We start from the raw sequence: 20,941 nt of genomic DNA, 5'->3' as shown, positions 1-20,941 counted from the left end.
ATGAAATATCTGAGTTCGATCCATTTAATTGATGCCTTCCAAAGTTTGTTAATGTGTTGCAGCAAGATATCATCTCTATAAAGGGCTGTTGACACCTCTGGGAGAAGTTGATCGGGTATTAATTGCAGAAGATTAAATGTGGCAGATACTGGTATGTGCAAACTGCTTTTGTCAGTCGGAATTTAGAATAAGACACCCATGCGGTATATGCATGTGTGTATTATGAGTGAAAATGTAGTACTCTAAGTGGAATATTGGCCTGTCTGAAGTTGATCATGAAAAGGTACTTTTTTTTCAAGATTTTAGCCCAACCTTTATTAAACAAAGAAAAGTATTTGAAGATGTGAAACAACAACTGCGTATTTAACAACTTGAAATACTCAATGATATATTCTGTGAATTTGAGGGTCGATGTAGCAGAAGGAAATCAGCAATGTCTTTTTTCCCTTTTCTTCTCCCCCCCCCCCCCCCAAAAACAAGGTGAAAGACTTTCTATGAACTTTATAAAGAGAAAAAGATCAAGTTTGCCAAGGGAGAAGATTGTGAAAATATTTATAATGGAACGAAGTAAAAATTGTATTTTTTTTTAATTTTTATAAAACCATCTTGTATTTATTGTTTAAAAGTAAAGTTTATAGAAATGCGATGGAGAGCTCAGTAAAGGGGGGGGAAAATAATCTGGAAGGAGTGGTAGCAGGGTGGAATCTCCAGTCTAAGGGCGAAGATGGTGCCTGGAAAGGAGCAGCAAAATAAAGGAAGGGCTTCTTCCTCCAGAGATTACATGGGCTTTTTTTAATAGGCTTTCAGGGACTCTACATATATATCGCCTTCGGGGCAGGGGCATTGTGTGTTTTTCTTAAAGATCACTATTATTTAAAGAGTCAGATTTTACTCTTAAAAATAGTTAGAAAGGAGAATATGGATAGAGCATTAAAATTAATTAGTTTTAATGTTAATGGGATTAATGGGAAGTGAAAGAAAACTGGTCTTGGCATTACCTTAAAAAAAAATTAAAGGCAGATATAATCTTTTTACAAGAAACACATCTTGCCAAATTAGAACATACAAAATTAAAAACCAGTTATGTGGGACAAGTAATATAATCTTCATTTTGATCAAATACAAGAAGTGTAGTAATTTTAATTAATAAAAATGTACCAATATTAATAGAAGAGATTTTAACTGATCATCCCTAAACTTTCACCCTTAATCCACGTCCTCTGGTTTATATCTCACTGACCCTCAGTGGAAAAAGCCTGTCTACATTTACTCTATTTATCCCCCTCATATAGCAGGGGGTTTGAGCTAGTGGAGTTGATGTAGTGAACCGGTGCGGACTTGAAAGGCCGACGTGGCTGTTTCTGCTCTGTAAATGGTTATGGTTAACCTGGAAGATTTGTAATGGTACACTGCAGAATCATGGACGTTTATGAATATTTATGCCTCAAATTGTGGTGAAGTTTTTAGGAAGGATTTAAAAAAAACAAAAAAAAAAACTGCAGGGAGAAGACAAAATATATTGATTGGAGAAGATTTCAATTTTTGTTTAGATCCAATATTGGACAAATCAGTGAGAACATTAACAAGAGCGAAAGCTGCCAAAACGACATCGTCATTTATGAAGGATTTAAATTTAATGGATATATGGAGGCAGCTCAACCCCTTAGTAAGAGACTACAGTTTCTATTCAAAGGTACATGATTCACATACAAGGAATGACATATTTTTGTCTGCCCAGCGACAAAGTAGAGGGGTAAAAACTGGAGTACTTGGCAAGAATTTTATCAGACCACTCACCGTTAATGTTAACTATCACGATAATGGAAAAGCCTTAATGCTATATTATTAAAGAGGAAGGAATTTTGTGAATTTATTAAGAGACAAAGAAATATTGTGTGAAAACAATCTTCCTTCCACTGACAACGGTTTTCTTATATGGAATACGCTTAAAGCTTATCTGAGGGGACAAATTATTTCTTGTGCTAAAAATCTTGAGAGAATATGTAAGATAGACAAGGTCTAGATAAGGATATAACAAAATTGGAAAAAGACTATCAGATATCAGGAACACAAAAAAATATAGAATTTACAAGATAATACACTACAGACATATAGAATGGACAAAAAACAAAAATATTATGAACTAGGAGAATGGGTACATAAAGTTTTATCTTGGCAGGTTAAAGCAGAGGAGTACTCCAGAATGATAAATGCACTAGAAACAAACAGATGGTACTTTATTTGATTATTTTTTTTTTTTTTTCTTTGGCTTGGCTTCGCGGACGAAGATTTATGGAGGGGGTAAAAAGTCCACGTCAGCTGCAGGCTCGTTTGTGGCTGACCAGTCCGATGCGGGACAGGCAGACACGATTGCAGCGGTTGCAAGGGAAAATTGGTTGGTTGGAGTTGGGTGTTGGGTTTTTCCTCCTTTGCCTTTTGTCAGTGAGGTGGGCTCTGCGGTCTTCTTCAAAGGAGGCTGCTATATTACAGTACATTTATACAATACTATATGAAGCTATATAAATCAGAATTAGTAGCTGATGAAAACAAGATGGAAGTTTTTTAACAAATGTTGTTCATTTCCACAATCGTGCTATAAATAGAGGGGAATTGGACTTCCAGTGCCATTTTTATAAATAAGATTTGATATTTATTCCATTTGTTGCTTACTTCCATAAAGTTACCTAGTAGATATAACTCTGGGTCACCCGTGTAGGCCACTCCTGTTATCCTGGTTAATTTTTCTTTGATGTCTTGCCAAAATGGCTTCACCTTCACACATGACCATGTAGCATGTAAAAAAAAAAAACTTCCTGTCTCAGTCCCATATCTGAAACACTTCTCTGATTTGTCTGCTTTTGATCTATGTAATTTCTGTGGGGTAAGATATAATTGGTGTTTATAAAAAAAAAAATACTCTGAACCAATCCATATCTTGCATTTGTAATTGATGTCAAGCTGTCCTGACACCAATCTGTCCAGCTTCTTTCTGAAATCACCACACCCAAGTTGGACTCCCACCTTTCCTTTGACCTTTGCACTTTCACTCTGGGGAGCATAGTACATTTTTGTTATAAATTTGGGTGTATTCCCCATCCAGACCATTCATTCTGTTTCACTATTTCTGGTGGTGTCAACATTGGTCCCTATCTTTCTCTTATCGATCTAGGCTAGAGTAAACAGAAGAAGGTCCCATTGGCCTCTCTATATTTGTGTTTTAATTGTTCCAAGGATATAAGATTTCCTTCTGTGTAGCAATCTTCAATATATCTTGTGCTTTTATTGTTATCCCTACTTTTTTTCCGATAAATTCATTAATTTCTTGCCACTTTCTGATCATATGTATTAGTATGGGATTTCCTCCATTGAGTACATTCTCATCTGAATCCAAGGTGGTGGTGAGGGGGGGTGGGTGGTGGAGGGGGAAGACTGTCTTCAATGAAAAAGGCTGCAAGAAATGTAGCCTGTGCAGCTAAGTACTTTTTTCAATCTGGAAGTAAGTCCTCCCAGCCCATCATCCCATGTTACTTTTTCCAGTGTAATTCTTGGTACCTTATTATTCCATAAGAACTGTCTAATATGATTGTTTAGTTTAAAGACTCTTTTGGTAACTGAATAGGCAATGATTGAAAAAGATACTGCAGTTTTGACATCACTTTCATTTTGATGCAGTTAATCCTTCCCACTAAAGTAATCGGTAAGTCTCGCCATTTCTGCAGCTCCCTTTCTGGATAAAAGCTGTTTATCATAAACTACAAGCTAAAATTATAACTAATAACCAATTGTCATCTATTTTTCCCTGGAGTGGATCAAGTAGACAGGATGTCCCCTATCTCAAGCATTATTCATATTAGCTATTGAACCTCTGGCAGAGATTATAAGAGATCTGGATATTAAGGGCTTCAATCTTGGACAGGAAGAATATAAAATTAGCTTATTTGCTGATTATGTGCTATTGTGTATGTCTGACACAGCTGAATCATTGATAAGATGACAAACAATATTAGAAAAATATTGAAGATTATCGGGATATTAAAATAAATGAACAAAAGTGAGATATTGCCATTGCAAAACTTTGATTATGAAAGATACCAAAAAGGTAGTAGATTTAAATGGAAGAAGGATGGAATTAAATACTTTGGAATAATGACTGATAATAATTTATAGAATTTATACAAGATTAATTATACCCCCATTATTTAAAAAAAATAGAAAAAGATTTACAGAAATGGAAGGATCTGACAATTAAATTGCACAAAAATGAAGGTAATTTCAAGACTACAGAATCTTTCAATTGTTTCCTGTTGCATTAACTAAAACTTTCTTTAAATTATTACATAATTATATAAGACCATTCCTATGGAATAGCAAAGTACCAAGAATTGCACTGGAAAAGCTAACATGAGATTATAATTTTTTTTTCTTCCCACTCACATACCACTTTAAGTAATCCCTATGCCACACATGCCAAATTTGGCCCGCGATATAATTATATTTGGCCCGCAAGATCATATTAAATGTATATTAGAGTTGGCCCGCTGGCCGCCGCGCCAGTATAGCACATGCACACTGAAGGTGAAAATGAAGATGCCGGAGGTGTGGAGGGATCTCAGAGTCCCGAATCCCGGGGATTGGAGCGCCGCACTCAGCCCGCCCAGCTCCCGGACACACAGACGTGGCTGGAGTTGGGGACCATCCTCGCTGGGTCTGCGCTTCAGCGGCGACGCCGGACCGAACATCTCGTTGGCGATGCCTTCCCCCCCGCTCCGTGCGCGGCGGACCCTGCCTCCCGCTCCTTTTGTTGGAGACGAGCCCGGCGCCGTGAGATCGCAGTTTAATCCCTCTCCAACCATGGGATGGGGGTGAGAGCAACGCGCTCTTCTCAGCCAATTCCTCCACCACCCCGGACGCCGGCGTTTCAATGGGGGGTTCGGGTGCCTTCGTCAGGCAACCGACCTGTTGGTCCAAGACAAGGAGAGAGCGTACAAACTCCACACAGACAGGACCTGAACTCGGGTGAACGTGGAGCTGCGACCCCACATTCCACATCAGGACTGTGTGTAAGATTGGGAGCAGTGAGACGGAAGCTTATTTTGTTCCTGTGATTTAAGCCTTTCTTGGGGTGGGGGGGGGGGGGTCCTTCTCTGACCACTTGCCTAACAATTAACCTAATCAGATGTGGAGTTACCACAATACAACAGTTCTCAACCTTTTTCTTTCCACTCGCGTCCCTGTGCCATTGGTGCTCTGTGATTAGTAAGGGATTGCTTAAGGTGGTCTGTGGGTGGGAAGAAAAAGTTTGAAGGCCACTGCTTTAATCATCCCTCATTGACTCGTCATGTGCACTGTTTCAGAACGCTAAAGGAAATGGGCCAATGACAATTTTTCTCAAGCAAAATATTTCAGTAACAATTTGGTCTAGAGCAGTGATTCTCACCCTTTCCTTCCCACTCACATCCCACCTTAAGCAATCCCTTACTAATTACAGAGTTCCGATGGCATAGGGCACACATGTCAAACTCTGGCCCGCGGGCCAAATTTGGCCCGTGATATAATTATATTTGGCCCGCAAGATCATTTCAAAAATGTATTAGGGGTGGCCCACTGGCCGCCGCGCCAGTATAGCGCATGCATAGTAATACAACAAATCCCAGAATGCATTGGCGTCAGCCTGCTAATCGCCCCCACCTCCTCTGTTTACGTTGCAGGGTCTCACCGTGGACTTTGGTTTTGGGGCCTGGCCGGTGTCAGGGGAAGCCAAGGCCGCTTCCCAGCGCCCGGAACCGGAGGCCTCGGGCCTGACCTTGCCAGGACCGTTGCCCACTCCCCCTCCCTGCCGCAGGCCGATCCGCGACTCACGGTGACGGGGCCGCTGATCCGCCAAGATGCCGCCCTGCAGCGAGAGCCGATGCCCCCGCACTGTCGTTGTCCAACCCGATCGCCCGCAAACCCCGCCCTCCCGCACACAGGCCTGAGTAAGGATTATGAACTTTAATCTCAGGATAAAACGATCTTCCAATCGTTTCATGTCACAGTGATAAATATATTCCTGGTTAAAAATGGTCCTGCACCTGGATACAAGCTCATTAGGCATAAAACTTGAAAAGTGTGTAAATCAAAGGATATCTGTACCAATGGAAAAGGGGCATGGCAAATAACCCTGCTAGAGTTCATGCCCACAATCAGTCACCCATTTGATTGCTTCAGGAACCATGTTATTCTCCCACATTCTCAATAGCCCTCAGATTTTACTATTCGACAGCACACTAGCAACATTTGACAAATCCTCTATAGAGAAATATTATTTATTGAATATTTTATTTCTCATTTGTTAATGCTTCTGGAAAGAGTTTATCCAAAACTATTATTAAACATTTATTTTAATAAGAAAAAGTTTAACATTACATATGTTGAAAGAAGAGAAAACATGCAGATGTTGTTGAAAATTTTCAATAAATATTTAGTTCGGTCCTCGACTTAGTCCAAGTTTTTAATTTTGGCCCTCCGTGAATTTGAGTTTGACACCCCTGCCCTATGCCAACAGTGTTCTGTGATTAATAAGGGATTGCTTAAAGTGGTATGTGAGTGGAAAGAAAAAAGTTGAGAACCACTGACTTGGACTCAGTGGCATATTAAGTCAATGTATAAAAAAACAAACCGATAATCCTCTATTAATACATATGATTAGAATATGGCAAAAAATAAATGAATGTTTCTGGAAAAAAGCAGGTGTATCACTGAATACAACATTATGTAAAAATGTGCTACTGCCTATGAATCTGGGTAACAAAATATTGAATTCATGGTATGGTAAAGGAATAAGATATATTCTGAACAATTAAGAAATAAGTACAGAGTAGCTGTATTCTTTTGCTTTCTCCAGTTACACCTAAATTTGTATCTAAAATATACTTTGCTCTCCAAAATGAAAGTGCAAAACCAGGTTTATAGAGATCAAGAGAGAGATTAGAGTCAGATTTAAGAGTTGCAATAATGGAAGGATGTTGGTCTGATTGGTGTTTGGATAGCATGGCGTCAATTATAAATGCAAGATACAGATTAGTACAATGTAATTTTGTATCAATTATACCTTGCACCATAGAAATTACGTCAATCAAAATCAGAAATATTAGAGATGAGCTTTAGATGTGGAATAGAAAGAGGAGTGTTTGTACATGCTATGTGGTCCTGTTTGAAAATGAGATCTTTCTGGAAGGATATTACTGAAATACTAACAACGATAACGAGTGGCCTTCATGGACAATCTGGAGCTTTATCTTTTGGACAATTTTATTGAAATAAGTAATAAACTAAATTCCAAATTTCACATGTTAAAATAGCCTTAGCAGTGGCTAAGAAGTGCATTGTATTTACTTGGAAATCCAACTCCCCTCTACAGATAGCACGATGGAAGACAGGGATGAGTAGTTGTGTATACCTATGGGGGGGGGGGGAAAATTCACATATAATTTAAAGAACAAATATAACATATTTATAAAAACATGGCACCATATTTGGATTCTATAGGGGCCCAAATATAAAGAAAAAAGGTGCTATTATTATAAAAATGTGATTTCCCCAATGAGATTTTTATACATAACTGTAAGCCCTGCGCAGATACTGTGTATACCCACACCACCACCCCCCCCTGCCCCCACACACATTGATTAAAAAAAATCTACTTCAAAGACTGAAGTAGGAATATTTGAGTAGCCACACCAGTGAACTACTATCCTTTAGGCAACACATTTAGTGAAGGTATTTCTCGGGTGGATACAAATTCTTTTGAAAAGTAAATGTTTGTGAAGGTCCTGGTCAATATTTATCTCTTAACTGATATCAATTTAAAAGTGATTCTTGTCAGGATCACATTATAGTTTACTAGAAAGTCTTGTGCTCAAATTGGCTGTTAATGCTTCTTGGCATGCGCTTTATTTTACTGCTTCATTGGCAATGAAATGATATCTGACTGATCCAAGACTTTGAACTGGTCATGTAAATGTATTACACAAGTGTTGGAGGAAGTTGGCAGGTACCTGAAGAAGGTCCGAAATGTCAAATACCTTTTGCTTTCTATGGATTTTGCGTGCCCTGCTGAGTTCCTCCAGTACCTTTTGTACTGTACCATTTCCCCAGCATCTACAGACTTGATCACCTTCATGTAAATGAATACTCTTTTTATAAAAATCACACTCTCCCCAGAGCAAATTTTTGTATTTTATTTCACTTTTGGTTGTGCCTTTGTCTAAAAAAAACTCTTGCCACGAGACCGGGTTACTGAAAATACAACACAGATATGAAGTTAGGTTGTACATTGTGCCTTTGTGTTGGAGCTATTAGGCCCTTAGAGCTCGTCGAAAGAATCAAAGACTTGTTGATCCAAACCAAGACTTTTATTAGCAAAAGAGAGGAGCTCTTCACAGGTGGCCGACCAGTCCGGAATGATCCGACCTGGCTAGGGACACAACCCTTAAGGCCCAGACTGTAGGCCTGGCTAAGCTCTCAGCCAATCGCTGTAAGCACAGTCTAGATACTGTAACTATATACTCTAACTGACCCTGGGAAAAAAAACCAAAAAAACGAGGGAGAGAATGAAAGGAAGGGGTAGGTTAAGGACTGTAGCGGTCAGGGGGTATAACCATCCAGCGTGACTGCCGTGGTGCCAGGATTGGGGTCGCTGGAGTGGTGTCGCCAGCGGGCTCGTCGGGTGCGACCGCTCCTTCGCTCAATTTCCCAATCGTGTTATCAGCAGGGTGGCCCGGGTCGTTGGGGTGCTGTTGGTCCTTCTGTTGCGGCACGGGGCCTGGGGAATAAAGAGTTGGGGAAGGTTGGGTTGGGGGGTTTGCTGGGTCTACCGTGTCTTGAGCTAGGTCCCGCACCGAAACAGTGTCCTCCCGCCCGTCTGGGAACTCAACATAGGCGTAATGTGGGTTCACGTGGAGTAGAGTCACTCGGTCGACCAAGGGGTCATTCTTTGAGTGCCGGATATGGTATCGCAAAAGGACGGGGCCAGGAACGGTGAGCCATGCCGGTACAGTGGTTCCTGATTCTGATTTCCTCGGGAAAAGGAACATCCTTTCGTGGGGGGTGGCATTTGTTGCGGTACATAGGAGGGAGCGGATGGAGCATAAGGCACTAGTGAGAACCTCCTGCCAGTGAGAGGTGGGGAGACCTTTAGACCGGAGAGCCAGTGTAACCGCTCTCCATATGGTGGCATTCTCCCTCTCGACCTGGCTGTTACCGCGTGGGTTATAGCTCGTGGTCCTGCTTGAAGCGATACCACACTCCAGAAGGTACTGTTGCAGCTCTGCGCTCATGAATGAGGACCCCCTATCACTGTGGATGGAATTGGGGTACCCGAAAATGGCGAAAATACTGTGAAGGACCTGTATCACTGAGGTGGCAGTGGTGTCTGGGCAGGGCACAGCGAACGGGAAGCGGGAGTACTCGTCGATGGCCGTAAGGATGTAGTTATTACGGTTGGTCGACGGTAGGGGCCCCTTAAAGTCTATGCTAAGACGCTCGAAGGGGCGGGTGGCTTTGATAACGTGGGAGTTATCTGGACGGAAGAAGTGGGGCTTGCATTCAGCGCACACCGAACAGGCTCGGGTCATGGAGCGGATCTCCTCGACTGTGTAGGGTAGGTTGCGCACCTTCACAAAGTGGGCAAACCTAGTGACCCCTGGATGACAGAGCGCCTCATGGAGTTTCTGTAGTCTGTCCATCTATATGCTGGCGTACGTCCCCCTGGAGAGCGCGTCAGGCGGGTCGTTGAGCTTACTAGGCCGGTACAGGATGTCATAGTTAAAGGTGGAGAATTTGATTCCCCATCTGGCGATTTTTGTCGTTTTTTTTATCTTGCCACGCTGGGTGTTGCTGAACATGAAGGAGACCGCGCGTTGATCAGTCAACAGTGTAAAGCGCCTCCCACACTCCTGTTCGGATCCGAATCATGGGTCCTCTACCGGCATCACCTACGGCTCCTAGAACGCTTCCACCAGCGTTGTCTCCGCTCCATCCTCAACATCCATTTGAGCGACATCATCCCTAACATCGAAGTACTCGAGATGACAGAGGCCAACAGCATCAAATCCACGCTGCTGAAGATCCAACTGAGCTGGGTAGGTCACGTCTCCAGAATGGAGGACCATCGCCTTCCCAAGATCGTGTTATATGGCGAGCTCTCCACTGTCCACCATGATATAGGTGCACCAAAGAAGAGGTACAAGGACTGCCTAAAGAAATCTCTTGGTGCCTGCCGCATTGACAACCGCCAGTGGGCTGATATCGCCTCAAACCGTGCATCTTGGTGCCTCACAGTTCGGCGGGCAGCAAACTCCTTTGAAGAAGACCGCAGAGCCCACCTCACTGACAAAAGACAAAGGAGGAAAAACCCACACCCAACCCCAACCAACCAATTTTCCCTTGCAACCGTGTCTGCCTGTCCCGCATCGGACTTGTCAGCCACAAACGAGCCTGCAGCTGACGTGGACATTACCCCTCCATAAATCTTCGTCCGCGAAGCCAAGCCAAAGAAGAAGATTAGGCCCTTTTATAGTGGGGAGGAAAAAAGTGATTGTATAGACAGATTTTCTCTCTTTAAATCACTTCACTTGCTCCATCTTCCATCCGCCTGGGGGTGGGGATAGACTCAGAGGTGGAGTGAAGTCGCTCCACCTTCTCCGTAAAAGGATTGCTGCTGAGTGCCTCTCCAAAGGAGAGGGCTGATGATGTTATGATGACGCCATCAGCCTGTGACCCAGGAGTGTGAATTTTCTTTTTTTAAACTTGTTGTGCAGGAGATCTGCCTGAGTCCTAAGACTGCTTGCACCAATCTCCACAAGTGCTTTTATTTATTAGTATCTTCATACATTTCAAATTAACTTGGAATAACTAAATAATTTTCAATTTTCACCCACCTCCCACCACCCCATACCCCACAGATAGAAGAAAAAATGTAAAAGTGCACATTCATTGGAATAATTAAACCACATTAATAATACCATAATATATTTCTTGATGAAAGTACGATATTTTCAGGGAGGGATTGGGTTAGAAGGTCTGGATTAGTCTATATTCATAAATATCATACAAGTCTCCCAAATTTGACAATTTATCATAATAATTTCTCATATTACAAGTAAGTTTTCCATTGGGAGACAATGTGTTACCTGTATTTCATTAAAACCATTTTTCTATTTTTACATTGCTTTCCATTTTCCACGTTTTAGCTACACATTATCTCGATATTGCTGTGTTTGACTCAAAAATCTCTTTTTGTATCTATCTAATTCTAACTTAATGTCTTCATTATATAACAAAAAAAATTATGGATCTAATTTAACCTTCGCTTTTAATATCTTCTTTCCAGAAATCTTTTGCTTTTTTACGCAACCATACTGAATGTAAGAAATTACCAACCTCTTTTTTTACATCTAAAACATTGAGTAGAAAAATTTAGGTGTATTGACAAAACCAGCTGTGCCATCTTTTGAATGAGGTATCAAACCAAAAGCTTATTTATCCCCTGACTAACATTACTAAAATGAACTTATTGCCAGCTGATATGATTATTGTGTGCCATGTGTCATGAATTCATGAGTATTGAATTGTCTATGAAACATACTCAAGGTCATTTGATGTGCTGCATAAATTCAAGTCTTCATTCAAGTCCTTTTTCTGACTCCTTCCTACAATATAATACCATGACTAGAATACAGCTAGGTTGAAAGTCTAAACTATGAAAAGAATGCTAAAAATTCACAGTAGGACAGGGATTATTTTGAAGTGCATAGTGAATCTGATGTTTTGGGTATTCATCAGATCATTAACTTTCTCTCCAGTTGCTGTGTGAGTATTTCCAGTATGTGGTTTGGTATTGTTTCAAATTTCCAGCTCCCACTGCTTTTTGTTTGTTTGTTTTGTTTTTTTTTTGCAGCCCCTCCTCTTTATTCATCTAAATTTAAGTATATCATAAATCTGTTTTTTTTTCCTAATATCTATATTAAATTTCTCATCCCACTATGTCCATCTCTGCTTATCGTTTGGTAATCTTCTTCACTATTCTGTTCTAATTGGTGGTTTGAAGAGATTTCAGGATTTGTTTTCAGGACAGCAACAGAAAGAATAAGCTGTTCCTATATTGCATCTTCACTGTGGCAAACTTGCAATCTGCATCACTTTAGCATTATCTTAAGACTCAAGGAAGTATTACATCAATGACCAAAAGTGACAAGCTTGAAGAGTATTTTAATGGAAGTAGCAAGGCATAAATTTAAGACAGTAATAACTGAAGAAACTGTCTCTTGTTCAGAGATATCTTGCCTCATCTGATTTTTGGTCTTGTTTCCCCACAATACTCTTACCCTTGTAATTCTCAAATTCTACCCAACTTCCTCAGTTTTACGTTGGCTCTCAAGAGAAAATAACTTGTCTTTCTGACCAACTGTCGCAGAAATCTGTATGTTTACAATGAGATCACTTTTTCAGAGTCTGGGCCCATATTAACCTTTGTAGGTCAGATCCATCATCCCAGGAATTGGTCCAATGTTGCCACTGTCTCTAAGGGAAACGAACAAAAAACTGAACACTGTTACAAAAGATTTGCATTATTATTGCATGACTTTTTTCCTTTTGGAGTAATATCGGTTTGCCTTCAACGCTACACACCAATTTTTTTTAATTGTAGGACAATTAAAGCTCCTGGGTCCCAGTATTTTATAGTTTCAAAACATTTAAATATTTTTTTTCTTTTTGAATTCTTTCCATAAATGTTGGTAACCTCACATTTTCCCCCCCCCCCATTGTATTTCCATCTAATTTAATTCTGCTCATTCTTCCTTGAAATTTATTTACTAATTACTAATGTATCATCAGGAAAACATCAATCTATTTATCAGTCATTAACATAAATTGTAGACAGCTTCAGTCTGAAATCCATTTCCTGAGGCAACCAATCTGGAATGGACTGGTTTATATGTTACCTGATTCATTATCCATTGTCACTGATGGCTTTTCTCCTACAGCAAACCTTTATTAGTCACTTTTTGAAATGTCAAATTCATTGGGTATACTCCTGAAGATTAACAACCCTTTGGATAGAAAATTCCTAAGATCTACAGCCTTTTGTGTGTGAGGATTTACTCCTCCTCTCCTCATACCTCAAGATTTATACTTCCTTATGTTGAGTTGACTGTTCTTTAAAGTAGTGTTTAAACTATTACTGCTTTTCTCAGCATCCCTGTGGTTTGGCTTCGAGAAGTTGATTTATTTTGATGTGAGCATTGCTGAGGGGTTAAAGATTTCCCCTCAAATACCTAGGTATTGAATGCCCGACTTGAATAGAAACTTAATCACTCATCCTGGGAACAGGGGTGTTCCAGAAAAGATGTGAACAGAGCAGGGTTATTACAATTATTCCAGAGATGAAAGGCTCTCATTTTGAAGATAGATTATGGGGTTACTTGACTGAGCTAGGTTAATGTTGGTGGTTCTTTCTTTTTAAACTATTTTTTATGGAGTTTAACATAAAAATCCTACATACAAAGTCCTCTAATATAACAAACAACAGGTCATATATACATATCACAAATTAAACATGTAATGTAAATCAAAAACCTATCCACGATTGTTTATTTAACTTATTTCTTTAAAACATCAAATTCTATCAATATCCTTTTCTCCTAACTTATCCCAATATAGTTCTGGATAAAATTAAACAATCCATTTATCTAAACAAAAGGTAAATTCTATCTTAATTAATGTGATCTATGATAACCATGTTTAAACCCAAGTTTAACTTTTTAATTGGGAAAAAAAAACAAATCCTCTGGCTAATCTAACCCCTTCCTCTAAACAAGGTTAACTTGTAAAATTGTAAAGATATGGATTGAATAGCGACCTTCAGACACTAGACAGCGTTTCCAGAGCATGTCGATTTCTTAAATCTTCCAATTATGATAGTAATATATGAATGGGCTCCACATCTTGTCAAATTGAAACTTCATCTCTTTAATGTTGTATCTAATATTCTCTAAGCTTAAACAGGGTGTCATGTCACCACTGGGCATGAGTAGGTGGGGAGTCATCCTGCCATTTCATTAAAGTTGCTTATCTAGCTATCAAGAAGGTGAAAGCTAAAGTCTTCTCATGGGTTGAAGTCAAGAGCAGATCATCTTTTTGAGAAAAACCAAAGAAAGCAATGAGAGGGCATGATTTTAATTTAATCTTCAGAATCTTTGGAATGTTTGGTGGTTCTGATCTATTACGCTTTTCATACAGCCACTGCATTCCAGGAAATTATTCCCTTTTTTTTTCCCGGAACACTTGCTGTGTTTAAGAAGTGCGGAACCGGGTGTTTAAGAAGTGCGGAACCGGAATTGGAGTGCCATTCCAGTTCCGAATGTTTTCTCACCTAGATACCTTCTCATCTTCCTGCACTGCAGGCATTCCGAGACCAACTTGGTATCGTAATTATTTTAATATATTTTACTGTAATTTTTTTTAGTGCTGTCTGCTTTCTCCTGTGACACCCCCCCCACCACCCCAAATCCTACTCTGTCCCAGTGGTCCACTGCCTGCTCTCTCTTGCTGTGTCCACTAAGCCTAACCCTAACACTAACTTGATCCTGAAACCCCACACCTAACCCTAACCAGAACGCTAACCATAGCCCTAACCAGAATCTTAACTCTATCCCAAATCCCACACCTAAGACTAACCCTAAGGTGTGAATATAATGTCACCCACTATGGAGATGATAAACTTACCCCAGGACATATCAACTGCACAATTACCGGGTAAGGATATGAGTCACTGATCTCATTAAAGAGCTCTAAACCAGAATGAAAGAATAGGCAAACCAAAAGAACCTCTGAGAGATAAAAGGGATGATGATCCTGCTGCCCACATATTGACAAAACTAACCTGAACCCTGAACCTAGATTTGACGCCAGATTGTAATTTTTTTTTTTCCATGCTCTTCTATTAATTGTTGTGCATTAATAAAAAAATAATGTTTGAGAGCAAACCTTTGCGTCCGGACCCATATCTCACGGACCTCGCACTTACTCAACACAACAATAACCAGTGCGGGGACTGACAGCGTTACTGTCAGTGTTACCATTATCACCCTAATTACAACCTGGCATATAAAACCAGGGCATGGGGGGTGGGGGGGGGTAAGAAAAACAAGTGGAAACTAACATGCCGTCAACTACGGTACGTTATACTTGACATTAGATGCAGATGCCGACTCTGAGTTACTCTTCCCACCCTTTTTGTTCATGGTATGCTGTATAAAATGGCAGACTGATACGGAGATTTGCAGGTTTTGGTCATTCCAGCGTGAACGACCAATGCTGGCCTATTGGAGGCTATTCAAAATGGAAATATCCTGTGAATGCAGTGTTTTAAAAAAAAAAAAAGTTCCATGATTCAACTGGAGTTTCTAGAGTTTCTCTTGCTTAGAGAAAATGTGCCTCTCAAGAGGAAAATTTAAAGGAAATAAATCAGTCCAAGGATTAATATATTTCTAACTATGTGTTTGATTCCAACTTTTCAGCTCCACGCCCGACTATAGGAGTTCAATACCTTGCAACGAAATGTGTGGATGTAAGAAAACATCATCAGAAGTCCAAGTGGTTCATGCCATGGGGTCCCAACAAATGCGAAAAGAAAATCCAGGAGTTTTCAGAAGCAATGAAACAACAGATTGAAGCCAATGATATTGTGTTTGCAGTTCACATCCCACATCAAAATTGGGAAATGAGTTCCTGGTTTCAATTCCTATTGGTGGTTTTGCAATTTGAGATTGAATTTCAAATTGACAATGAGATTGGTAAGTGGTGGCATTATATTAAAAAAAAAGAATGTCTCCTTTCTCTTCTTCCCCTACCCCACTCCCCATTAATGTGTATTAATCAAATGCTAAATATTGTCTTTGAGAGCAAATTGTAAATAGAAGGATGATTGGATTTTATTCTACTGGGATTCCAGAGATTTGATTTGTGGAAATGAGGAAAAGGAATGAGTAAGGGTTACTGCGCCATTCAATAGGTTTGGGCTCAACACCACTTTCCTGTATTCTTCTTGGCATGCCTTGAATTGTTTTTAGTTTAAATGTCTGTTAATCTCAGCCTTGCATGGATTCAATAACTTCATCTCTATGGATCTCTGAAAGAGATTATTTAATTCACTGCCATCTAAGGGAGGGGAAAAAAAAATCTCATCTGCACCTGAAATTAAATTAACCTTTATTCTGGAACTCAATAGACTTTTTAATGCCCTAACTATGTGGAGCATATTTTAAGTTCCCCCCCCCCCCACCCCCATCAATTCCCATTGGAATTATGTGTTTTAATAAGATCATCTTTCCTTTGGCCAAACCCACCCTTCTTCCAGTGAATTAAGCTAGTACATCTTGTGTGCACTATATCTTGCATTGTACTGAATTCCATCACCCCTTGATATGTGGTGGAAAGGTTTTGATGTTTCAGAAGAGAGCCTCTTGCCACAGAATCACCAGCCTCTGACTTGCTCTTGTGGCACAATTATGTAGCTAGTCCAGTTGAGCAGTAAATTGATGATAATTTCTGAGATGGTGATGGTGGGAGCGTGAATAAAGAACTGATTCTGGCTGGACTACATCGCCTGATTTGATCTGAGACCAGTTATTAGCATGAGAGAATGTTAAATGAGTTTGTCATCCAGCGATCAGTCAGGTACTTGCTCCTTTCCCTAATTGCAGTACACTATGATAATTGTGTGATAATACAATGACGAGACAATAATAACTATCTTTTTTTGTTGTTCCTGAGCCTACTGAAATTCGTCATAGGCAGTGGAATTAATATGCAACCTTTCTGATCTGTATTTTCTGGAATTCTTGCCTTAAGCAGGGATCCTAGCCTCGAAGTTCAATGTTCCCTCACTGTTATGCTCAGTGGTCTTTGGTCATGTGGCTGCTACTTCTTGGGTGCTCCTAGGTGGATTTTGGGGATGAAATGTGTCACCTTTTATTGAAGGAGTTGGATGTGATGTTCACTGGCCTGACTGGGGCATGGTCAGCAATTGGATAAGTGGATGGGGTTGGGTTGTGAGATGATAGAGATTGCTGCTCTGAGGAATTGGAGGTGGGAGTGGTCACCGGTGATTGAGAGAGGGATTTGGGTTTTGTAGGAGTGGGTCTGCAGAACACAAACTCTGCTTTAGCAAACAGCTGTGAACCGGTCATTCCAGGAGTGCTGAACAATGATTGTTCCGTGGACAACATGGTCCAATTTCTGTTCAAAACCGAGTTGTGAGTGTAAGGATGTGAGTAATTTGAAGCTTATCAGACACGCAAGTATTGTGCACACCTGGAAGTGTAGGCCGAATATCGAGAATCACAATATGACCTGAAAATTATTGTTATCAGGTACCATGGTAAGTACTTTTTTTTGGGCCCCAGACAATTGCTTCCATATTCTGCTATGTAGCTGATTGTTCTCTGTTGCATGGCTGACAAACACAAACATTCTTGGGAAGGGTAAAAGAGAATTCATCCTTGATAGAATTGGGTACAAAAACTGTTGCCAGAAATGTAATTATTATTCTTTCACACTTGGGTTATTATGGATGAAATGTTTAATTTGATTCTCCAATTTATGAAACTGAAGGATTGCTTTAGCATAATTTTAGTGAACCTGGAACATCTTTCTACCCTAATTTGCATGGCATACATTATATTTATTAGAGCTTCTTGATGACTAATACCTTTCCATCTGCAGCACAGCTTGACTTCCTGGTACTTAGAATCCGTTGCTTTGCATTCTGTTATTTAAAAACAGAAAATTCTGGAAACACTCAGCAGATCAGGCAGGATGTGCGTAAAGGACAAGAAAGATAACAATTTAGATCAATAGTGGCTTTTATGATTGTAGCTTCAAGTGTTATTGCTTCTGTGCAATCTGCTTTTTATCTGTGCATTTTATAAAATTTACTTGTTGGAATGATGTGAGGGAGCTCATTCCTATTGGGCTATGTTGACCAAAACATGAAAGTCTGAAGATGCTTTGATTTGTAGTGAAAGAGCAAAAATGCTGGAGAAACTCAGCAAGTCTCGCAGCGTCCAAAGATGGTAAAGACAACTGAAGTTTCAGGGCTGAGCCCTTCTTCAAGGTACGAATGAAAAGTAGGCAGGTGCTTGACTTAAAAAGTTGGGGAGAAGGAAGGAAGGAAGGGACAGGCGGACACAAAAAATGATCATTGAACATGGATAGACAGGAGCGGAAAGGTGAGAATTGATCGAGGAGGGAGTGGCTCAATGCAGATCTGGAGGAAAGTAGTCAGAGGGGAAAGTGAAAGGGGGGGGAAGAGAGAGAGAGTTTTTATGGAGTGATGCTGCATTGAAGCCAGCTCAGCGAGGATTTTTTTTTAAAAAAAAAAGCAGACATTTTATGGAGAAGGCCTATAAAGCTGCTCCAGCATTGCTTTTATGGAGTGGAATCGGGAGTCGTCCTCTAGAGCTTGGAGGTGGAGCGAGTGGTGCAGTGGTACCATAGGCCACCGTGAGGTTAAACATATGTGCCAAGTGGTTCCAGCTGTGTTGGGGATTATGGGTAATTAAGACAGCCATTGATCCCACATTAAAACAAAAAGAGGTTCTTGTTATAAAACCTGAAGTAGTTTCTTCCAGCTCTTCTGCCCAGCACTGCCCTTCCAGCACACCTAGCCCAGCTCTTCTCTCCCCTCTATCGACAATTGGACTCCCAGGGTCTGCTTCTCCATGTCCACTCCTCAGCATCTCTCTTCCTTCCTCTTGGGCCATGGAGCTCAGCACCTGGGTCCTTTTGCCATCTGGCCCTGGCAGCATGGGGCCTCTGACTCTCCTTGCCCCCGCTGGGCCTCCACACTCTTCGGACAAGACTCCCTCTCACCTTGTACATCCATTCCCACTCTCTCTGGCTCCTCACTGCACTCCTGCTCCTCAGTCTCGACAGCCTTGGTGATGGAGCGAGGGGCAGAGGGAGAACAGGAGGACAACAGTTCTGGGTGGCCAGAGGGAGCCCTAACTCCAGCACCAATTACTGTGGGATCCCTGGTGGTGGCTTCTGGGTTGCAGGCTGATGGTGTCATCAGCCTGCCCTAAAGCAGCCACATTGAGCAGCATTGCCTCTATGGAGTGAGGTGGAGTGACTTGCTCTACCTCTGGGACTACCCCCTGGACAGAACAGAGTCCACATCGATAACCACCCTCAGCATTTTTATAAAGGTATATGAAGTGATGTGAAGGCAGAGAATATCCACCTTTAAGTTGTTTTTTTTTTAACCATTATAAAAAGGCCTTGAGACAGAAGGAGAGGAAAGGAGAAATGTGGGTGGGACTAACTGAAACAGGAAAATTCAATGTTAATGCTATTGGATTGGAGGATGCCCAGACAGAATATTTGTGGGTGGTCTCAGTCTGGTAGTGCATGAGACCATGGAGAGGCGTGTCAGCATGGAAATAGGGTGGGTAATTGAAATGGAAATGGGTTACCACTGGAAGCTGATTTTTTAAAATATATTGGCCTTTCCATAAATTGTTGCTGCTTTCAGTTGGTTAGTTTTTGTTTGATCTGTATCGTTACGAGTCCAGAGGACCCCAAAACCCAGCAGCAATAGAAATTCACCAAGACCAATGGTTACTTAAACAAAAGTTGCTTTTAATTATCTTTAAACATGAAAACAGGATTAAACTCTAACTTATTACTAGTAACTTGCTTAACCCCCTTCTAATTCTAAGCGCACGTGTATGTAATGTGTATATAAGTTCAGAAAAGTTCTGATTCACAGTCAATCTCACTTCTCACTCCTCCACTTTCACTGGTTGCAGGCAATTCTTATACCGTGCACAGAATTTAACATTTGTGAATTTCACCAGGCTTTGGTGTTTGAAAGGTAAATGGTTACCACTCAGGAAGGTTCTTGACAGTTTTCAGAGAGAGATTTGTTGCTCATTGGACACCCACAACTGATTCCTTCTGAACAGCTACTTCAATGTCTTGCCAAAGAAGCTTCCCCATCAGAGTTTTCCAGATGATAACCTCTTTCTTTCAGGTCACCACAGAGTTCATTTTTGTTTCCGTTATGTAGCCTTCTTGTATGGATCACAAGGGCTTTGACCAGGCTGAATTAAGAACTCAAAACCCATCTTCAAAATGGGGTTTTTCCACAAGCTTTCCAGCTTGTCCTGTTCCAGTCCCAGCTGCTGCTGCTGAATTCTCCCTCTCGGAGAAAACCACATGACCCTCTGTTGTGAGTGAGGAAACCGGTATGGTGGGTCTCAAAGGCAAGGACTCTGAACACAGTTTTGATGTAAGGAAGGATTTTATTTACAGAAGGCAACTGATGCAGAGAGCGCACACACACTGATCAGGGAAAAATCACTACAATGCCCCACCACCCTCGATTCAATGCAAGCACGGCTCTATGCTACAAGGGGCACTAATTAAACACTCCCAACCCTTTTAACAGTGAACATCTTACCAACAATTTCTCCAGCACCCTTCCACATTTCTAGGCCTGGAGTGAAACAGGGTAGTACCAAGCTGACAAAGAGGGAACAAAGAGCGCATGACACCTTTATAATGCTGGAGGGACAAGCTCACATCATTTACTGGGGGTCAATAGCTCAGTGGCAGGAGGGTTAATCTAATTAAAATAGCCAATGGCCCAAGGCCAAGAACAGACAGGCTGGAGAGTGCAATCCAAGTAATTTACATGTGGCCAACAACAAGGTGTGTACTAATAGGTGGGGTGGTACCAAACCTTGATTGGCAGCCAGTGTCCTCCAACTAGGTAGAGGGCATGACAGCCTCAACCCCCTACCAATACATCCTCTTAGAACCACAAACTGCACACAGACAGACTATGGCTCCGACCTACTCTGAGTCCGTTCTTCTGTTGCTTTCCTAAACCATA

At 40.9% G+C, this 20,941-nt stretch overlaps 1 protein-coding gene across 5 annotated transcripts in view; it reads left to right on the top strand.

Moving 5' to 3' along the window:
- wls (Wnt ligand secretion mediator) overlaps positions 1-20,941 on the top strand; it is a 167,909-nt gene that overhangs the window by 101,304 nt on the left and 45,664 nt on the right. For all 5 annotated transcript variants that reach the window (XM_069938422.1, XM_069938418.1, XM_069938419.1 and 2 more), the window contains one exon: positions 15,561-15,836. In XM_069938422.1, coding sequence (XP_069794523.1) covers positions 15,644-15,836 — 193 coding nt within the window. In that variant the 5' untranslated portion in view covers positions 15,561-15,643. The remainder of the gene's footprint in view (positions 1-15,560; positions 15,837-20,941) is intronic.

This window comes from Narcine bancroftii, chromosome 5 (genome assembly GCF_036971445.1).
Source record: "Narcine bancroftii isolate sNarBan1 chromosome 5, sNarBan1.hap1, whole genome shotgun sequence".
Classification (NCBI taxonomy): Eukaryota; Metazoa; Chordata; class Chondrichthyes; order Torpediniformes; family Narcinidae; genus Narcine; species Narcine bancroftii.
Note: the sequence above shows the minus strand (reverse complement) of the source record. Positions and strands in the feature narration are given on the sequence as shown.